Genomic DNA, 20,171 nt, shown 5'->3' on the forward strand with positions numbered 1-20,171 from the left:
CATCACAAGAGTTTTCAAATCTGGACCCAAAGTCCCTCTCGGTAGTCCAAACGCTGATCCAGACTCAAACCTTGGGTCTGAGCCTGCTGACGAATCAGGGGTCGGGGATCTTAAGACGGCAGGCGTTAACAACTAATTAAACAATTTACAGCTTCACTAAAACAATTATTGCCTCTAAATATCCACTTTTATGGTCAAGCGTGGTGTTAAAATACTCCGATGCCTTTTTGGTGGGGGGCCTCAACAACCCCAATGTGGTTCATGCAGATTTGCCGTTAAAAAGCGGGAGCCAGTGCTAACTCACAGCTAACATCAGTTTCAGCTTCTGCAAACTCACACTAGCTTGGCAAGTCAAAAGGTTTTTGAAAACAATTTTTAAATCCAGCACAGTCAGTTTTTTTTTTTATATATATCCAGGTCATGTAAAAGGTAGAATTAAGGCCACTGAACTGACTCATCTTGTTTGTTGAATTTGTGTGTGTGTGTGGGGGGGGTTCTGTTTTCTTAACAGTCAGATGTGACTCGCTAAGCGATTATGCTAATGCTACGTAGCTTCCCAAAAGCACAACCACAAATGTGACGAATTCTGTCCTGTGTAAAAAGTGCAAAAGAATTCAATGGACTCCCAGTAGCATTCAAAGTTCTGCACCCAACGTGTATGTCCAATTTCCTACAAAATACAATTTGGGTTCCCGTTGCCGTACTCCAATGAGGACTTGGCGCAAGACGACAAACTCGAGGCCGTGTGTCATGTGTACGGCTCTCGTTGCAGTGATGTGGTCACGCGGTGGCAAACATAATGATAGTGCAAAGCCTTTTTTTTTCTTTTTTGGCTTAGCGCTCGTCACTTCGCAGCACGGACGGGCATAATGACTTAAAGATGACACTTGTTTTGTAGCGGAAAATCAATAGTGTGTTATTATGGTAGCCTTTCGAGTCTGTGGGATTTTTTCGACTGGCGTGCGGTTGTTTGACGGAAAGGTGGCGACAGCTTCAAGTACACGCAGCTCTTGACAGCGCCGTGCACATATTTACATTTGCTTTACTTTCTACAACATTTGCATGTTTGCAAAAATACAAAAACAAATCTGTTGGCGACCATTTTGTTTTGGTTGATAGTGTCAATAGTGAGTGGGTCATTATTATTATTATTATGTCATTACTTTTGTCTGATGTGATTATGTGTTCATGTGTATTTAGATTGAAAAAAAAATTTTTTGGGGGCCAATTTCCAAAGAGCTAGTATTGGCCACCCGATTAATCGGCCTTGCCCTAGTTTAGATAAGCACACCACCCATGCGATAAAATCAAAACTTTTTTTTTAGTCTTGTAGTCTGTCACTGACGAACAACCTTAAGATTTGGAGAAGAAATTCTGCGTAGGAGGCCCGAGTCGGCCTGACAGGTGTCCCAAAGGGGTTGCAGTCAATTTGTTTACAAGTCCACTTCGTTGAAAGAATGGGGCCGAGGCGACACGCCGCACTTCCTCCCAATTATCCGTTGCGCTATGTTTTGCATCCACGTCGTCTCTTCGGCCTGCTGCTTCTATCACCGCTTCCGCGAGCGAGCGAGCGCCACCGCGCAGCCATTTGCATGCTGTGTCAAAAAATGTGACCACAGGTGTTAAGAAAACACTGACTGTGATCGAGGGAGGGAGGGACGAGCTGCCTGTCAATCTGTCGTTGGCTTGTCGTTAGTGTGTCAAGCTGACCCGGTCGGTCGGGAGCATCTCGCACACACCTACTTTGCGGATGCGCACACATCTTTTCGCTAGTAATTAGGGTTCATCTACAGTTTGACAGACGGTGGACATACCCGAGCTGTCTCAGCATGCAGCCGGCGGGCACAAATGGACCGTGACACGTTACGATAAATCAAAAGCACGCCCGATGAAGACATCTCAATTTGTCATTGGCAGTGCAAAAGTACAATTTTAGTTCCACCGCCATTTTGGAATCTGTGTCCAAATTGCAGTGACTAACAATGAATTGTACTCCTGTCAACATATTCAATGTTCAATATTAATCTTCAAATTCAATGTATTCAGCTGTGAATTCAACTTTCTGCTACAAAATTGATCGATAAAAGTTGACCCTTTGACCTTGAACAAACAATTCCTCTTTTTGGGCTTACCTTTGGAAAATAGTCGTCGTTTGACTTGATTTCATAATAAATTGACTTGGACTTATTTCCCCACCGGGAAAAATGAGAAGAACTTTTCCGATGCCACCCATCATTATCTTGACGTTGGATCTGAACACGTCCGGTGATGGATATCGGGCCGGCAAGGTTGACAAATTGGCGGGTGAGCGACGAGCTTCTGCGGCTGTCCAATTCGGCATTCCAGCTGTGTTTGGAGACGGATTAATAATGGAAAGTACCAAAGAGCACCTGCGTGTCCCTTCAAAATGGGGATAAAAATGGCTGAATGATTCATCAAATTCAAATTGACTTTACAATGTATTCTACAAATTAAAAGAAGAATTACTGCTTTACTGCAGTCAATCAGTCAAATTTATTTTCGATATACGTAAATTATATTATGTATTTATAGTTGGTGACTATCTGCTGCAAAGTACAGTCATTTTGTGTGTGTTTATGTGTGTGCGTGTGTGTTTGTGTGTGTGTATACGTGCGTGCATGTATGCGTGCGTGCGTGTATGTGTGTGCGTGTGTTTTTGTATAATGATGGATGACACCTGCAGACATTGTGCAAACGCTCCTTCGAATGAGTGTGCGCGCGCTATTGTTTTGTTTTCACTTTTTTGCGTGGGAGCAACTGTGTACGTGTGTGTGTGTGTGTATGCGTGCGTGTGTGTGCGTGTGTGTGTGTGTACGTGCACGCGCGCACATTCCCAAGCCAACAAGCAGCTCAGATAATCATCTGGCGTGATGTATGAGCTCCTCTCGATTTATCCGTTTCCCCAACCGGCTAAGTGGCAGGGCGACGCTACTTGCAGCTGCGCTTTCGCAAATGCGCACATACACACTCGACCCGACTTCTCTGGAATATCTTTTAGCGTGAGTCACAAATTTATCATGAGAAACTCAATAAGATTTGACGCATACAACATGCAGTCTAGCTTCGTCCGTCAGTAGAGAAAAACTGATTCGTCAGGGCTCAAAATGGCTGCTTCAATCCAAAATGGTTGACCATTTCGGAATTTTTATAGCTGAATCATGTCCACAGCTCTGGAGCTGAAAAGCATTACGGACTTAAGTGGGTCCTAATGGCTGCGGCCCAGACAGCGTGAACTTTTTGTCTCAGCCTTGGCAAGAGATTTGGTGACAAGGCCTGTCACTGCTTTTGTGCTGGGCAAACAAAAGAAGATTCAAATGGCCGAATTGCGCCGCCGCAATGTCACTCACAACCGACGAGATGCATACCACTAAATCTTTATCCTATTGAACAATTGTGAGTGACTTGCGTAAGGTGGTTCGTTCTTGTAAGACAAAAACTTGTGCGAGTGCATTTTTCGACTTTCCGTCAGGAAGGCCGACGCCCTTCTCTGCAGTTGTGTTAGCCTTGTTTGGACAACGAGGTTCAGTTCAATCGTGTTTGTTTTGTGTGCTGCGCCTGGAACAACTTCGGGTTCCTCATTCAAGTAAACAATGTGCGGGCTAAAAGCAACTCAACGGCGAAAACTAATCGAGCTCTTTACTTCTGTCGGATACTTGAGCACAAGTGAATTAAGGTCACTGAAAAACAGGTTGTATCGTGTCCAAATAGCGTCTCGAAACACCCGCCTGCGCTACAAGGCATTCAAGGTCACTTTGGATTTCTGACGTACGATTCTTGCTTTACTCTTAAGTAAAAAAAAATTGAAGCATCACAAAATGTACATGTCCTACTGACATTTGTTATTGGAAAATATTATTTTCACGAATGACTTTCTTCTGATTTGATCTGATCTTGATCTGTTTTCTGCTGATTTGTATCGTGCTTTTACAACTTTTTACCGAATTTGCGTTCCATATTTGCATACAGGCATTTTTTTTTTGGAAGCGAGTCCTACGGAGAGGCATGCTCCTTGCAAAGATGACAAAAGACTCGGAACAACCAGAGCGACGGTTGGCATTTGAAACAGCCCCAACGGTGATGAGCCAGATAAGCTTGTCTGCAAAGTTGGTAGAGTTTAAAACAACAAATGCGTTCGGTGACCTTTTGGAACGGAAAGCAAAAATGAAACAAAAAATCTATTCAAATACAGATGTCACTTCTTGAGCGATTAATGCAGTGTAAATTTTATACTAAAAAATTTTACTTTTGGAACAAAAATCCCACAAAATTTGGATTTACCGACCGAAGTGTACTTTCTTCCGTGATGAAACATTAGGAGGGTAAGAGAATGTTGAACAACTGAAAACTTGTTTTAATGAAAATCTATAGACAAAAAAAAAACTTGCACAACTTTTTCATGCAAAATCCCACAGAATTCTTTGTGTCGTTTCTTGGCTGATAAGTGATTACAATGAGTGGAAAAAAAGTGTTGAATTGTGTTGAAAACTATTTAAAAAGTTTTAATCCCCCCCCAAAATGATACAAAATTTCTACATAAAAAATTAACAACTGTAGTGTATAATCCGTCAAAAATATATTTTTTCTATCTTCTTTTTAATTGTTTCATGAAAAGTCCCACCAAATTCTCACAAAAAATGTCTTATTTCAGGTCTGGTGGAGATCTGCTTGATGCATCCTCTGGACGTGGTCAAGACCCGGTAAGCGCTCATGTCTTTTTTTTTTTTTTTTCTTGCTCAGCGCGTGTTGCTGCGTGAAATGCGCAGAGGGCAGCCTCACACCCCGCTGGTGTCATAAACAGGTCGTGGGCCACTACTAAAGCTTTATAGTCTTTCATAGGCCTCGCCGAGACCTCTGGCTTCACATCTTAGGCCCCCTGCCCCCTTGGCTGCCACTCAGTAAATCCTCGCGCCCCGTTCTGTCATTTATGGCCGCACTTTCGCTCATGGATAAATTGCTCGGCGCGCCTTTTAAAAAAAGGAGAAAAAAATCAGCGAAAACGCTTGCACTTTAAAGGCCGCGCCGGCGCACGAATAAAAGCTAACGGCCGATACTTGATCCTCTGAAGGGAGGCTGAGGATTTATGGTGACCCGGTGGGAAGGTATGAGGCTTTATTACAGGTGAGTGTAACGAAGGGGTGGGGGGTGTTATGGTTCAAGCCATCCGTCCTCACGCCGGGTCGAGGGGGCCAAATGTGCAACGGGTTAATGTTTGTGTCGCCACGCTATGCAACACTTGAGTTCCACAAAGACAAATCACGTTCTTCGCATGTCCACTTCATTTATCTGTATCCATGCTTACCATTTTTTTCTAACATGAATAGTCTTTATACAATATTTAAAAAAAAAAAAACATTTTTATAAAAAAAAAAATAAAACTTAATCACAGCAATATAACCTGTCAACTTTGTATCCTAATATTGCAACGTCTTTTTTTTTGGGAGAGGGGCTTCAGCTACATCTTCACAGTAGTGCAACACACACACACACACGAGGTACAAATCAGTCTTGCTAGTAGCTAATTGGGTCACGAGGAGGCTGAAGTCCATTAGTAAGTTCCCTGAAAAAGCGGTGAGTCGCCACCTCCGTCTCCCCACTGCCGTCGACCGGGCATGCGAGTGAGCGAGTGAGCGAGTGAGCGAGCGAGCATGGCTTCTATTAGGCTCCTCTGGCTCTTGCTTTAATGTCCAGTGGGCCAAATTGATCCCCAACTGGAGTGAATTAGAACCCCTCCCAAAACACAAAATCAAAGGAATTTGGGGGAGGGGGTGGGAGGCAGTAACACCCTCGTCAAGGCAAAGGTGACAAATTATGTTCTCGCCCAGCGGCTCTTGTTTGATTGGTTTCACTTTATTCTTGTAATATTGTTGTGACGTCTCAAACATTGAGTCTGACATTTTGTCCATATTTTTTTTTCTTTTCTCAGAAGTTGATTCTCATAATTGTCTAACTCTTCCCTCCTGTCTTTGCATTTTGACTTGAATTGATTGTCTGTCTTTGCACATTGCAGATAGTAGTAGCGAAGTTTGCCAAAATCGCCCGCTGTGACTAACAAATGAACAAAAAAAATTGACGAAGCACTTTGGCAGCTGACGTCCTTGAACAAATACTGATCCACCCTTTGGGATGACAGATGCACTTGGCAGACAAACAAGTCATCATGTTCCAGCGTCGTTTATTTTTTTTTGCGGTTTTTTTTGGGCGGACGGCGACACCCAACTTCCAATATAAATAGTTGCGCAGCCGATTGCCGTGAGAAATATGATCACAATATAAAACAATGAAACTGCATTCTTGTTCGGTTCATAACCTGTCAGAAAATCGGCTAATGTGTTGATCATTGTTTGCCAAAGTTGAAGTTTTGCCAAAACCTCGGCATTCGCAGAGGACGACCGAAATATGGGAATGTTTACAGTTGAGAGGCCCAAATTGAATTCTTTCTCGAAACAATTTATTAGTTGGAAAAAAATGCAGATTGATTTGGTACATTATTGCTCGTCGATTGTTGCTTCTCAATTTGAGTTCTTAAAACAGTCAGCAAATTGAACAAATTTTTTTGGGGTCGTTGCCAATTATTCAATGAGGTCATAGACATTTTCTTTGGTTTTCAACCGTCTGTACCCGCTTTCACTTTCAAAACTTTTTTCTTCTCTTTGAGGCTCACTTTGGATCATAATCAGCCTCAAATGTCAATGTAGCATACTTCACACGAACTAAACCCTTAATTGGGTCTGGCCCTGCAAAAAGGTTGAAGGAGGTGTCAGTCAGTTGGGGGGGGGGGGGGTAATGTGGAGAGGGGGTAGTTGGCTAAAGTTGTCGGGGGGGGGGGGGGGGACAGTTAACCCAAAAGACAGCGAGACCAGTTACAGCTTTTCATTAACCTGGAAAGCACCTAGTTACATGGTTCACGGGCTGGTCTCAGCTCACTTGGAGGTAACAAAGGGTGTCGGGCGGCACTTTCTGCAGGGGGCCGGCCGTGCGCTTGCTGGGGGCGCTGCCGCCATCTGACTCTGATCAGGTGGCCCGTGCTCATTAGAGAGCCGAGTCTCCCCCTTCGCATGGGGATCCGGTTACGACCAACGCCCGTACCGTGACTTTGGCATCGTCCCCTACAACTTCCACCTTTTGTGTTCAACGCTCTCTAGAAACTGCAAATTCGGCACAAATTTGTCCGTATTTTCAGAATTTCCTGTGTCACAACTTGAGATTTTTTAGGTCAACTAGGGGTCCGAGCACCGCGGACTGAAGACCCCAACAACAACAAAATCCGAAAACACCCGTCGGCTGCGCCCTAGTAGCATATTTCCAAGATGATTAAAAAAAGCTGCCAGGAGCCCCTGTAGCGGGCAGTGCTAACCACGGCAACCTTACGTCCGTTCGGGCACAGCACGCTTTAAAGTTTGTTCTTTCACGAGGCCTTTGAATGATGACGTCCTGCACTGTGCGCCTCCCCCCCCCTCGGCCCCTCCCAACCCTTCTCTGCCTCAGCATCATTTTCCCCCCCCGACTGCTTGGTGAACCCCGAGTCACTCCTGGAGGAATCCCTCACGCCGGTCCAACCCAGCAGGCCACAAAGCGGCGACCGCAGCCTGATAGCTGATCTTTCCTTGTAAAGTAGCAGGGAGGTCAGCGGTCAGCAGCCCCCCCTCCCCCCCTCCTCACTGCAATTAAATCCTACAAGGGAGGGGCGGGATTGTGTCAGAGCGTACAGCATGTTAGGTGCAGAGACTGCACGACTCGTGATAAAAGATGAACAAAACAAATGAAAATGGATCAAGGTTGACTGTTGATTTGCGACTTGTGTGATCTTGACTGGACCGTCGCCCGTCCTTTCCACTTTTGTGTTTTCATTGAGCGTTTCGGCTCAAAGCTCAAAAACAGGTGTGCCGCTCTCAGATGCTCTTCCAATGAGATGAGAATTTGTACTCTGAGCGCTTTCCCAGCAGCACAGCGCACCGATTGTGTCACTGCAACATTTTCTCTACGTCTTTATGCCTGAAAAGTTGTGTTCTTTGTCATGTTTTGAGTCTTTGTAGATTTCATTGCAAACAGCAGATGTGCATCTCGGTGTTTTGCCACCGTGCTACCTATAATCATTATCAGTCAAGTTCACATTCCTCACTGCTAATTACAGACCAGGGCGCTTCGATTTGGGTCGAGCTAGACTGAGATGTGACGATTCCAGTTCTGCTCAGCTTTTATTAAACCTTTTTTGTGGGTCCCAAAAATCTCAACTTATTATTGAAGGAAATGTGATGTCAAACTAAATACTTGCCCCCTCCCCCTTGGAATCCTTGGAGAAAATGTTTTTTTTTTTTTTTTTTTTCTATCTTCAAGTTGGCACCATGAGCGCGAGCCGTATTATTTTGACCTCGTCTTTGGTTCTGGTTTTTCACCATCTTCACCCGGCCGTGAAATTGAATTTATTTCCTGTGTTAAGAAAGAGAATCAGTTCTTTGCTCGTGCTCCTTTTTTTTTGTGTGTGTGTGTGTATCTCGCTACAATTCAAAGTTATTGCTCGGACATTAGCACCGTCATTTCAGTTAACAGCGTTTGGCCTGGTTCTGAAAAAGACCCGATTTGAACACCCAAGAAATACTTTTTGGATGATGCAAGCAGTTACTGGAAATGTGAGTTTTAAAGTGCTCAGTTTTTCCAGGCGAGCAGCTAAGGGCCTTTTCAAGACGACGTTACGAGCCATACATCAGGCGGCTGAAAACCTTTAGGTGTCAGTTTTGTCCTCGTCTCGGCTGGTGGGGGGGATTTCGACACACATCTTTTCCCTGTCTGCCGCGCCGCGATGGGTCACGCTACAAACATCTGGACTGCTAAACCTGCTCAAATAGGACTTTTGAGTGGTTCTGATCAGCCTGGTCCTGTTCTTGGTTTGGTCTTGGTTTCTCAATGTACCAGATCCGGTCATGACATAATGTCTGCCGTCAACGTCCCTCATCCTGAAAGCGGCGTCGACGGTCTTCCCCCGTTAGCGTGATTGACTGTCCGGAGTCTCGCTATGGAAGGCTCAGATCATTCATCTCCGACAAGTCCTCTTAACCTCGGCGGAACGGCGCAATGGGCTTTTATACCATCTTTTATGATCCCGCCCGTTAAAATTAACTGTCTGGCTGTTAAAAAAAAAAAAAAAAACGAAAAACAAATGAAAAATAGACTTGCCATTGCAGCGCGCTGGCAGATAGTCTGTATGAGAATCTTCCTTCCAGTCAACATTATTTATTTATTTATTTATTTATTTATTTATTTATTTATTTATTTATTCATTTATTTATTCATTCATTCATTCATTCATTCATTCATTCATTCATTCATTTGTTTATTTGTTTATTTATTTGTTTATTTATTCATTCATTTATTAATGGTTTACACAAAACGACCTCCTAAAAAAAGATACTTGCAGCTCTCCAGGTTTCACCACCATCACTAAAATAAATGTGCACGGTTAAGTAGTTGATAGTTTTATTACCTCTCTCAGGGGTGTCAATCTCATTTTTGTCGCGGGCCGCCTCGTAGTCATTGTTCCTTCGGAGGGCCATTATGACTGTCAACGCCTTATATAGGCTTCACGACAAACTGATGAATAACTTTTTGAAATCAGAGACGAGTAAAAACTTTATTTTAAAAAGATGAATGCTAATGAAAATTTCAAGCAAATTTTCAATTTTTTTATAAGTGAAGACAATTTGGAATTTTAGTACTGACACGTGAAGTCGATGCACAATTTGTCTTTGCGGGCCACATAAAGTGATTTGGCGGGTCATAACTGGCCCCCGGGCTTCGAATTTGACACCTATGCCTTAGATTGTTGTCTTTAAGAATTACCGGCAGGTCTCGGGAATGGACATGACCTGGCGCCGACCTTCAACTTTCCCTCGTGCCGGCCATCTTGCTTGGTCTCATTTGGTGCGGATGAGGTCTTTTCTGCAGTTGCGTCTTCTGTACCCGCCCCCACCCTCACCCGGGCAGCTCCGGGCCTGTAAAAGACAAACAAGGATGTGGGTGAGGAAAGGCGGGGGAGGAGGGGGGAGGGTGTTGCTCTTGATGAACTCTCAGATATCATCACCTCGGTGCGTACTTTATCTCTGCTCGCTTAGCCGGCCGATGATTGAAGGAGTCGCCGGCAGCTTCCCAAACAAGCCCCCGGGGGATGCGTGTGGAGCTTTCTGGGGTCTTCTTTCTGCTGAGTTTTATGATCAGCACAGCTGACTCGGAAGCCAAATGAATCTGCCAGAAGCACCGAGGCTGTTTTGTGTTCCTATGGAGTCTGTGCTCAACTCAAGCTTGCCATCATCATCCTTGCAACCTTTTAACAGCGAGCATTTCAAGTCCTGGCTTCCACAATTGGTAGCTGTGAAAAGTGACACGAGTTGCTTCCTTGCCGGGGGCTTTCACTGACCCTCCCTCCCCCTCTCTTCTTTTGGTGCTCCCCTATTATCTTCCTCGGCCTGCTCCCTGGCTTTTTATGGCAGGGTAGCGGAGGGCCACGAGGAAATGAGGTGACCCTGAGGTCACCTGTGGAGTCAGAGGACTGCAAGCCGGACGGCAGGCCACTTTTGGGCCGGGTGAAGGAGACATTGGGAGATTGATCCCCGGCATCATGTGCCTTTCATTAAGCCTGATTCTGATTTTTTTTTTACAAGCCCCTTGCAGTCTTAAATCTTTCAGTTCACAAAACAGTTTTATCTTGCTACCCTTGCCAGGTTTTGGGAAGTGACTTATTTATGAAACACCCTGTACCAAAATATATATGGAAAAAGTGGATTTCTTTTAGCGTATAAAAGAAATTCAAGGTGAAGAACGTCCATGACCTTTTTCTATCTGTAGGCCTCAGAAGAAAAGGTTTGCACACCTCTGATCTATGTGAGCTCCCCCCTCCCACACTCCTTTAGTGGAACCTGGGGGCTCTTTATGGGCCCATCACGCACCCGCGTGGACGACTTACTTGCTCACCCCGTTGACCTTGCAGTTGAAGATCCCCATGTGGAAATCTTTTCTTGTCACCTCGGCTTTCCTACCTTGAAATGGATCAATGTAAATATTGGACAGTTAGGCTTTTAATTGTGTTCATTAATGGTCCAGAAAGTTGGGGAGGGCTCTGGGTTTATTGTCCAGGTTGTAGGGTCAAAACGGCGCAGCTACGTTTAACGAGGTCTTATCGCCTCAATACGCTCAAGCCTTCATCTCTTAACGGCCGCCTTTAATTCATTCTGTGGCCCCCGGCCGGTTCCTCGCGTAAAAAAATTTGAAATGCTGCTCTCCGGCCTTTATTAGTGAGCGAGGCTGCCAAAGTGTGCTGCACAATAAAAAAAAAATTTTTAAAAAAGAGTAAAAAGTTCTCCTGGAGCCGAGTGCGTCACATGAAACATTTTCACGGCGCTTACCAGCGTGTTAGCGGCCTGGAAGCTTTGCTGGCTAATTGGATCGCTTGGGTTAAATAAATGTTTGACTTCTTACCCTCCCCCACACTAGTCTGGTCTTGAAGGGGAGGGGGAGTCCTCTCGTCCTGGCTCGCGGGAAATGAATGAAAGTGAGAGCGGCGGGAAAACGATTCCGCGTGACTCCATAGTTTGACTTCCAAAACGAATTCTGGTGCCACCTTATTTGTCATGGAACATTTTTTTGCAGAATGTAGTTGATTTTGTGTGTGTGTGTGTGTGTGTGTGTGTGTGTGTGTGTGTGTGTGTGTGTGTGTGTGTGTGTGTGTGTGTGTGTGTGTGTGTGTGTGTGTGTGTGTGTGTGTGTGTGTGCGTGCGTGCGTGTGCGCGCGCGTGTGCGTGCGTGTGTGTGTGCGCGCGTGTGTGTGTGCGCGCGTGTGTGTTTGTGCGTGCGTGCGTGCAGGTTTCAGATCCAGAGGGGGACCAGCGACCCCAACAGCTACAAAAGCCTGGGCGATTGCTTTCGTACCATTTCCCGCAACGAAGGGTGAGTCCTGTTTTCTTCATTCAATCGATTCAGAATTGATTTGGATATTTGGCCGTTTTGTGCTATCGTGCCGTGTCACAATAGAACAAAACGGCCAAATGTCCAATTCTGCATGCAGTTGGGGATCCATTCCTCCTCTTCTTTTTCTTCATCTTGTTCCTGCTGCAGTGACAGCTCGGTGAGACAGCGCAGGCGTGGGAGAAAGTGTCGACCGCCGCTTGTTTTTACGGCAAAACGACAGCTTTACAACAGATGGAAAAAAGAAAAAGCGCATCAGGTGGCGACAGCTCGGAAATCCCGCAAGCAGAGTCGCATCCTGACTTGAAAGTGTCCTGAGTGACAGCGCCACTTCAATTATCTGCGGGCCAAACCACTTAGTGGGGATTTGTACAAATAGTCTTGCAGAATTGTTCTGGAAAGAAACATTTCCCGGAGGCGCGCCAGAGTCAACCTGAGCTCTGCTTTGTTCAAATACGCGCACATCAAACGACAGCGATTAATTTCCGATTTCTTTGTGTGCATGCGGCCCAGCGGGTTGAGTGTTTCCGTCTGGAGGCCAAACAAAAAGTCTAATCGGCAGCATTATTTACACACGCTGGCCCGCAGCCCGAGGCAAGGAATATTGAAAAAAAAATGCTCTCGCCGTGGCAATTTCTTTTTGAATGACTTCTCTTTTTTTTTTTATTGCAGAAGCAAACTGACAACCGTAGACACAGTTCACGAGACACAAAATATGGTGGTCGGCATCCTTGTGGTCGTATGCGTGTGTGCCGCTAAGTAAGGCGGGAAAGAGCCGAGGCAGTGGGAAAGTGAAAATATTTGCAGATGAAGCACGTCGGCTTGTTTACATGTGTAAAGGTTCCCTCGAGGGCAGCTCGTCTACCTTTGCTGGGTTTCCTCAGGATTGGAACGAAGGTTCTACTGCTAAATTTTGTCTTTTTAAGCAGCTATGGGGGGGTTGACCTCAGCCCCCTTTTTGCTTTGCATTATTTGCGTAAAGAAAGCCAAAATGTGTGTACTTTACATTGCAATGCAAACCTGCAGTCAAATGGCGGCGGCCATGTTTGTCCTGTAGCAAATTCTCACTCGCCTGGAGGTTTGACCACACCCGGGAAATCAGCGGCTGCCATTTGCATAGCCGTCCGTCGACCTTTATTTCCGTCTGTTTTCTTGAGAGGCGCAATCTGATTGAAAGCTCCTCTTTTGATTGTTTATTGCTTGAGCTGTTGATACGATTGGACTGATTTTCACTGACCCCTGCAACGCAACCCGCTTCTTTTTCAAGATTGACGCCCGCGGGCGGTCGTCCGGCATCATCTGTGTTGGTTGTAGCCAATGTTGCCACAACACGTCGACTTGTACTTACTGTCAACTCTAGCGGAACCACCAAAGTTTGACCTAATGATTGATTGTCTCCTTACAGAATCTTTGGCTTCTACAAGGGAATTTTGCCCCCCATCCTGGCCGAGACGCCTAAGAGGGCAGTCAAGGTGAGTCGTGTTGGCGCAACCGCACACATCATGTCTGTCAAATTCAGAAGCGCCACCTGGACCACCCGCTCCTGTTTGTTCTGTTGGGCCAGCCCAAATATTGACTTACAAGCAGTTAGCGGCCTGTCGCGCCGTCTTGTGACAACAGTGGGCGGCCATCTTGTGGCTAATTAAACCCAAGTCAAATACAGGGAACCCTCACTAATAGCAAAAAAAAACCAAATAGTGGACACTTAGTTAACTATACTTAATCAATGTTATGAAATGTCACTATCAATATTATATTGCATTCATTACTGCCACATTGTTATTTTGCATATACCAACAAACAAGATTTATTTAAATTCCGCATCTTATCAATGGAAATGTTTAGGTATGACACTTGCTGCTGCAACAAATGAATTTGCCTCACAGGATGAATGACTTATCTGTCTGGCTAGCAAGCTAACTCGCTATCTAGCTTGCTAGCTACCTATTTAGCATGATAGCAGCGAGGCAGCTATTTTACACATCTGTATTTTTTAAAAATGCACCACAAGTTTGAGAGCGCTAGGATATGTCACCACTTGGCAGCTGTAAAAAAAAAAAAAAAAAAACTACTACTTTCCTATTAGACATTTTTTGGGTGTTGGCTTCAAGGCCTTCCCTCATTTTTGAAATAGATCCTGTTCAGTGAACCCTCGACTAGCCATCTTTGAGTTTGAGGATGATTACACGTTCACCTCCCAAGTCGCTACGTGCGGTACAGGTGTGGACGTTGCGGCCGTGTCAAGGCGTCAACACTCGTTTGTCTCAACTTCTCTCTTGCTCTCACTCCCCGCCCCTCCCCCCTGCAGTTTTTCACCTTCGAGCAGTACAAGAAGCTCCTGAATTTGACCCCTTTGTCTCCGGGCCTGGTGAGTCTTAACATACACACACAAGCACCTGAGTACACTCTCGCTGGAAAGATAAACACACACACGGAACAGGAAGAACATTGTACGCAGTGTCGATGTTTGGCCTCACCTGCTGACGGATGCCAAGAATAATTTGCAGCGTGTCGAATGCATAAGTGTTTGGCCTTCATGTTTGCGATGCGGTTTCTTATTCAAACGCACGACAATTTGCACCTGGTGGGGTGTTGTATTGTCAGAATGTGCACGTAAGTTTGCATTTTTTTTCACGGACATTTGGAGATGGAACAATATTTTTATAAAAAAAAAAAAAAAAATTGTAAAGCAGATTCTTTACTCAATGACAAAAGGCTTAAAATGGCAAATGTTTTTCTTGTGTACCGTCGTCGCCATTTTGCAAGAGGGAGGGGCTACTCAGGTGGCGGCCAGGTGTCAGCCGTGATGGATGGCGTACCTGCAGCACCGACGTCCGCCCCGGCACATATATCCTCCTCATGCATGCGGGCGGGCGTTTTTATTTTTTGCTGTCATTGTTTACTGGGCCCATCCATCATGCATCAACCCCCCCCCTCCCCATATTTGAACAAATACTGTCATCACTGAAGAATGGCGCTCTCTCTTTCTCATGCAAGTTTCTTACAAATATTTTTAAATTGGTAATATTCTGGGATCAAGTCAGCAATTTCCAAAAGCGTACGACCTTTGCTTACCTGCCCACTGGTTGACGGTTGTGCGGCTGGTGCAGCTGAATGCCTTCAGCGTGATTAAGGAGGACGCAGCAGGCCCAATGCAGAATGCAAAAACGACGGCGGCGGCTGCCTGTGTAAATACACCGACATGTCTGAGGAGGATGGCTCCCGGCCGACCGGCCGGGGCACTGACAGCGGGATAAAAAGGGCAGGAAGAGTAATGAGCTATAGACACGTTCTTGACATGTTCCCATTACGCCAGCATGTGCGCACACACATGCGCTGTCTTCGTGCAAATACATGCAGCATTGCGACATCGTTTAATTTCAGGTGAGGCGTTAGGATGTTGTGTAACCAGCAATAATGACAGCTTTTAATAGGCGTGATATGATTTAGATGTCAATTTTCAACTTGATTTATTTTCTATTCCCACATTTGTGAAAATTACTCAGCTGGGGGGCAGCTGATGTCGATTGGGTAACGTTTGGGATAATAGTACACGCCAAGAAAAATGCTCTAATGTTTTTCTGACTCGGTGTCTGGGTGAATGTGAGTTTTGAGCAGATTGTTTTTTGTTGTTTTTGTTGTGTAAGTATCAGTGGCTGGTATCGGCATACTTGGTAACTCAAATAACACTGCTATCAGCCCGCTAGCGGTACAGTATCGGTAATAAAACACCACCCGATATTTCGCAGGCGCTGTCGGCAGCGGGACTCGGCGCGGGTTTGACCGAAGCGGTCGTGGTCAATCCGTTCGAGGTGGTCAAAGTCAGCCTGCAGGCCAACAGAGACGCCTTCAAGCAGGTACGTCAAACACGAGCATGCCTCGGTTTCCGTGCGGGCTCCTTCCATTCTGACGGCTTTGGGTTTGGTGGTCGGCAGCAACCGTCCTCGTTCGCTCAGGCGAGACATGTCATCAAGACGGACGGCTTCGGATTGAAGGGTCTGAACAAAGGGCTCACGTCCACCCTGGGACGCCACGGAGTCTTCAACATGATCTACTTTGGGTTCTACTTCAATGTCAAGGATGCCATCCCGGCTAACCCGGTAAGGTAGCGGTCCAGACTGCTCTTCCTCAATGTTTGCATTTAGTCTTGTTCCACGCTCAAAGGTTTCCGTTACGTGTTGGAGATGAGCCGTTGATTTGGGCGGGCTCTCGGTGCATTTGTAAAAACTCTCCTAGCCAATTAGCTGTCAGAGCTCTCTTGAGTCTGGCCCCTTTTTGTTGAAGGGAGGTGTGCGGCGGGGGTACAGTAACACGCCTGTGTGCCGAGTTGCAGTCCAATTACGCAAATCGTCCCCATATGCCTCCCCGAGTCTGTCTGCATGAGCCCTGTTTATAAATCCTCGCTGAGAACATGTGCCTCTGCTAAGCACTCATCTAGCGCCCCTACTACCACCACACTAGCTACCATACAATGCTAGCGGCTTTTCATGGCAGGATTGCAATCATATGCCCTCTCGCCACTACCATGTTAAGGTGTCCATGTTTTTAGCGACCCGTAGAACTTCAAAAGTAACGCACAGTGTGATCATCTTTAATTGACGTTTAAGAAATAATTTTTTGAGGGGGGGGGGGGGGGGGTTAGATACCCACGATTGACGTGATCAACTGTGTGTCCGCTAGGACCCAACCTTGGAATTCCTGAGGAAGTTTGCCATCGGCTTGGTGTCGGGAACCATCTCTTCCTGCGTCAACATTCCCTGGGACGTGGCCAAGAGCCGCATCCAGGGCCCGCAGCCGGTCCCTGGCCAGATCAAGTACCGCACCTGCTTCCAGACCATGGTGCTGGTTTACCGTGAGGAAGGGTAAGGCTCAACCTTCCGACCGACTTTTTGTCAACATTGGGGAGCATTGCACTGATAGATTGAAACATGGTGACTTTACCGTTGACGATAACAATGGGTCAGACCAAAAGTGACCTTAGTGATTGACCTTTTGTCAGCTCAGACAATGCCGTACCTGACCAAAAAAAATGGCAAAACTCGTCATTGCCCTTTTTTTTTGTTTCAAGTATGTTGACAAACGGATCTCTATCCAAAAGTTCACCTGCGGTTACATAGTGATAGACCTTTTGCGTATATCAAAAAGTTGTCACATGGTTGCAACAGAATCATGCCCCAATCGCCCCCCCCCCCTCCCTCCCCCCAATCCAGTAACACAACACAGTCCCTGCTAATTAGTGGTCCCTGTGGGGGACGTCGTTACGCGCACCCTAACGAGGCGCGCCGCGCTCCTCGGGTCAATCTAATCAGACACGGGGGCAAGGGAGGAAGTGGCTCCAGCCTTATTAACGCCGTCGAGGGGGGCGGCGGCAGGCCAGGCTAGGCCAGGCCAGGCTAGGATTGGGAAGGGAACGGGTGCGCCAGGCCGCAGGTCACCTTGAATACATCAAGCAGCGGGTCAGAACATCACGAGTGCTCCCCGCCGAGCAGCCGACAGAGACCCTTGAACATCTCCACCGAGATGACACACTCTCGAACAGCAAGCTAAATCAGATGCTGTTGTGTTTGCACAGGTACTTGGCTCTCTACAAGGGCTTGGTGCCAAAGGTCATGAGACTTGGCCCAGGTAACATTTGCCCTTATTTATTTTTCCTTTTTTTTTTTCATATCAGTCAATGTAAATGTCTGTCTTCATTTGACCACAGGTGGCGCTGTGATGCTGCTGGTGTACGAGTACGTGTCCGGGTGGCTCCAGAGGAACTGGTAAAGACCCGGCAGCCGCAAAGACCACGAGTGCCTTTTGGGATGTAGTCCTTCCCTTTCATACCTCGAAAGCAAAAGGTATTTTTCTATAATGCAGTCACTTCAAAATAAGTTGCAAATGCTAAAAAACAGACATGTAGTAGGTGAGGTCCAAATCAATATTTGCTGAATGCACTATTCGATATTTTTGAAAAATACTCTGAAGCTTTATTTCAAGTGTTCAAGCTTTAACGTTCACTTGTAGTGAAACATCTCAAACGTTGAGCCAGCCATATTTTGTACTGAAAATCACCCACAAGGACATGGAAACTGGGGACCCGTTAAAAAAAAAACCTTGATCAGCTCTTTGCAGCCGCCAACGCATATCTTGCCATGCATATCAAGAACACAGTACTGGCTTTTATCTATTGCATGACTGATTTTTTTTTCTATATATATTCCAAATGTGAATTTAATCATTTTATTTTGTTGTTATAAAACTGACGTGTATCTGCAGGTATTAACACTTTTTTTTTTAACCCATTTTCGCTGACTTGTTTTCTTAACTTGGGTGTTTTGGGGCACTTTTTCACGCTGTCGGTTTGGATGTTTGATTTTCACTCATGAAACTTCCGTCACCTTGATTTGAGCAATAAAGGGTTTTTTTTTCCAAGAAGGAAAGCAAACATTTCACCTATGCTGTTGCATCTCCTTTTTCTATGTGCCAAATGTGAAATGAATAGATTGTGCCTCGATTTTAAATGAAACAAACTGACGTGTGGATGCATCTACTGCCAAATAATTAAAAAAAAAAAACATTTTTGATTACTTGTTTCCTTCACTTGGGTATATGTTTGGAACACCTTTTTCACATCGCTGGCTTTGTTTGTTTTTGCACGCGAGATTTCACCCCACCGGTCTGTTACTGGTGGTACGGGACAGCAAGCACCGTAAAACGAGTCGCACTATCAGTCCGATCTCCGTTACAGAAGCACTGTGAATATAATAAACCAAAAAAATCGTTGACTAACAGAGTCGTCGTTAAAAGTTTTGCACCTTATTTTCGATTACTGTTTGCGCCTCGGTGCTGCCGAAACTTTGAAGGACATACGGATGAGGCGACTGCTGAGGTCGTAAACCCGCCGTCGTCTTTGCGATGTGGCGCCGTTCATTCGACATTCCCTGCGCACCTTCGCCCCGCCGTAAATCTCACACTTTTCTTTCTCCACGCCTCATCCGCTGTCTCGGTAATATTTCACCCGCGTGCACGGTGACAGGCTTTGACACGTGCGCTTTTAACCATTAATATTATTGATGTGCGCAGCGTATTTAGGCAAATGCCTGGCAGCTATAGTGGGCTGACATGTTATTGGGATCACCTCAAATTCTGCTCCCCTTGAGACCACACGACTTGTTACATTGAACGTATCCGGAATGCTCTCGCTCTCCAAATTTACGCCAAAGGTTTTCACGGTTGATCTTGTTGCAGGACAGTTTGAATATCTTCAAAATTCCCTAAAATGGAGAAGTGATGGTACCCCACACTGCTCCCCCCCCCCACCACCACCACCCGCCCCTGTCAGAAAAGGGTACAAAAGAATTTATAAGGCGTTGAACGTGCAAGCTGGGAACCCAGTGAAGACAGCGAGCCGAAGAGGCTGAAGGAATTTCTGGCAAATAGTGCAGTACACATGACAACAATCTCCCATATTCAAACGCTATGCGACAGTGTCAGCTGGCAAACCAATACAAAGCTGTTGATTGTCAAAAGGGAAATGTTCCTATTTTTTTTATGTCTGCTTTGAAAGGCTGTACAACAAGACATGTCAGTACTTTTTCACACCGATCCGGGCCACGGTCACGTCCCCTGTGATGCGGTTGAGGTATAGTCAAAAGAAACATGACAAGGACCCCACCCCGCCCTGCGCCCCTTCGCCCAGGCCCTGAGCAACGGTCCGTGACCACTGCATGCGGGGACGAGCACTTTCCAAGTCAAATCCGACTGTTGACACTGTGGCAGCCACCAGCCGTCTGTTTATGCGGCAACAAAAAAAACCGCCCGCCTCTGCAGGTAAAGTCGGCAGCAGGTGAGCGTGTTGGGGTTTTTTTTTTTCTTAAATATTCATCACCCCCCTCCCCCACTCCTTGTTGCTCTGAAAGTGGAATATAATAATACTGATAATAATAATAAGTAAGTAAGATGGCGGCGCGTGCACACGCAGCGGCCTCTCTCTGTCCCGAACGGTGTTTTGTTTTGTCGTTTAATGTGGGTTTGTCCGACAGTTTTGTGTGTTCGTCTCGTCGTACCGGGTTGTGCTACAAGTACAGCGGGCTGGTTCTGCTCGACATCGGCGAAAGCGAGTTTTGTGGCGATCTGGACTTTGAAGCGGGGACATTAAAGGCGCTCGGTCTGCTCCGTCCTGAAGCGTCGGAAGCGGTGTGCGAGGAGGCTGAAGA

At 45.9% G+C, this 20,171-nt stretch overlaps 1 protein-coding gene across 3 annotated transcripts in view; it reads left to right on the forward strand.

The window, feature by feature from the left end:
- The window catches only part of slc25a21 (solute carrier family 25 member 21), a 47,618-nt gene extending 29,079 nt beyond the window's left edge, over positions 1 to 18,539 (forward strand). The window contains exons 1-10 of one of the 3 annotated variants that reach the window (XM_061301650.1): positions 2,945 to 3,020; positions 4,670 to 4,718; positions 11,872 to 11,955; positions 13,379 to 13,445; positions 14,282 to 14,341; positions 15,723 to 15,830; positions 15,909 to 16,073; positions 16,654 to 16,835; positions 17,546 to 17,598; positions 17,678 to 18,539. In XM_061301650.1, coding sequence (XP_061157634.1) covers positions 4,690 to 4,718; positions 11,872 to 11,955; positions 13,379 to 13,445; positions 14,282 to 14,341; positions 15,723 to 15,830; positions 15,909 to 16,073; positions 16,654 to 16,835; positions 17,546 to 17,598; positions 17,678 to 17,739 — 810 coding nt within the window. In that variant the 5' untranslated portion in view covers positions 2,945 to 3,020; positions 4,670 to 4,689 and the 3' untranslated portion in view covers positions 17,740 to 18,539. Of the gene's footprint in view, positions 1 to 2,944; positions 3,021 to 4,229; positions 4,341 to 4,669; positions 4,719 to 11,871; positions 11,956 to 13,378; positions 13,446 to 14,281; positions 14,342 to 15,722; positions 15,831 to 15,908; positions 16,074 to 16,653; positions 16,836 to 17,545; positions 17,599 to 17,677 lie in introns of those variants that run through there. The other 2 variants (XM_061301651.1, XM_061301648.1) reach the window with 2 other exon arrangements.
- Positions 18,540 to 20,171: the final 1,632 nt, after the last annotated feature.

Source organism: Syngnathus typhle, linkage group LG16 (genome assembly GCF_033458585.1).
Source record: "Syngnathus typhle isolate RoL2023-S1 ecotype Sweden linkage group LG16, RoL_Styp_1.0, whole genome shotgun sequence".
Classification (NCBI taxonomy): Eukaryota; Metazoa; Chordata; class Actinopteri; order Syngnathiformes; family Syngnathidae; genus Syngnathus; species Syngnathus typhle.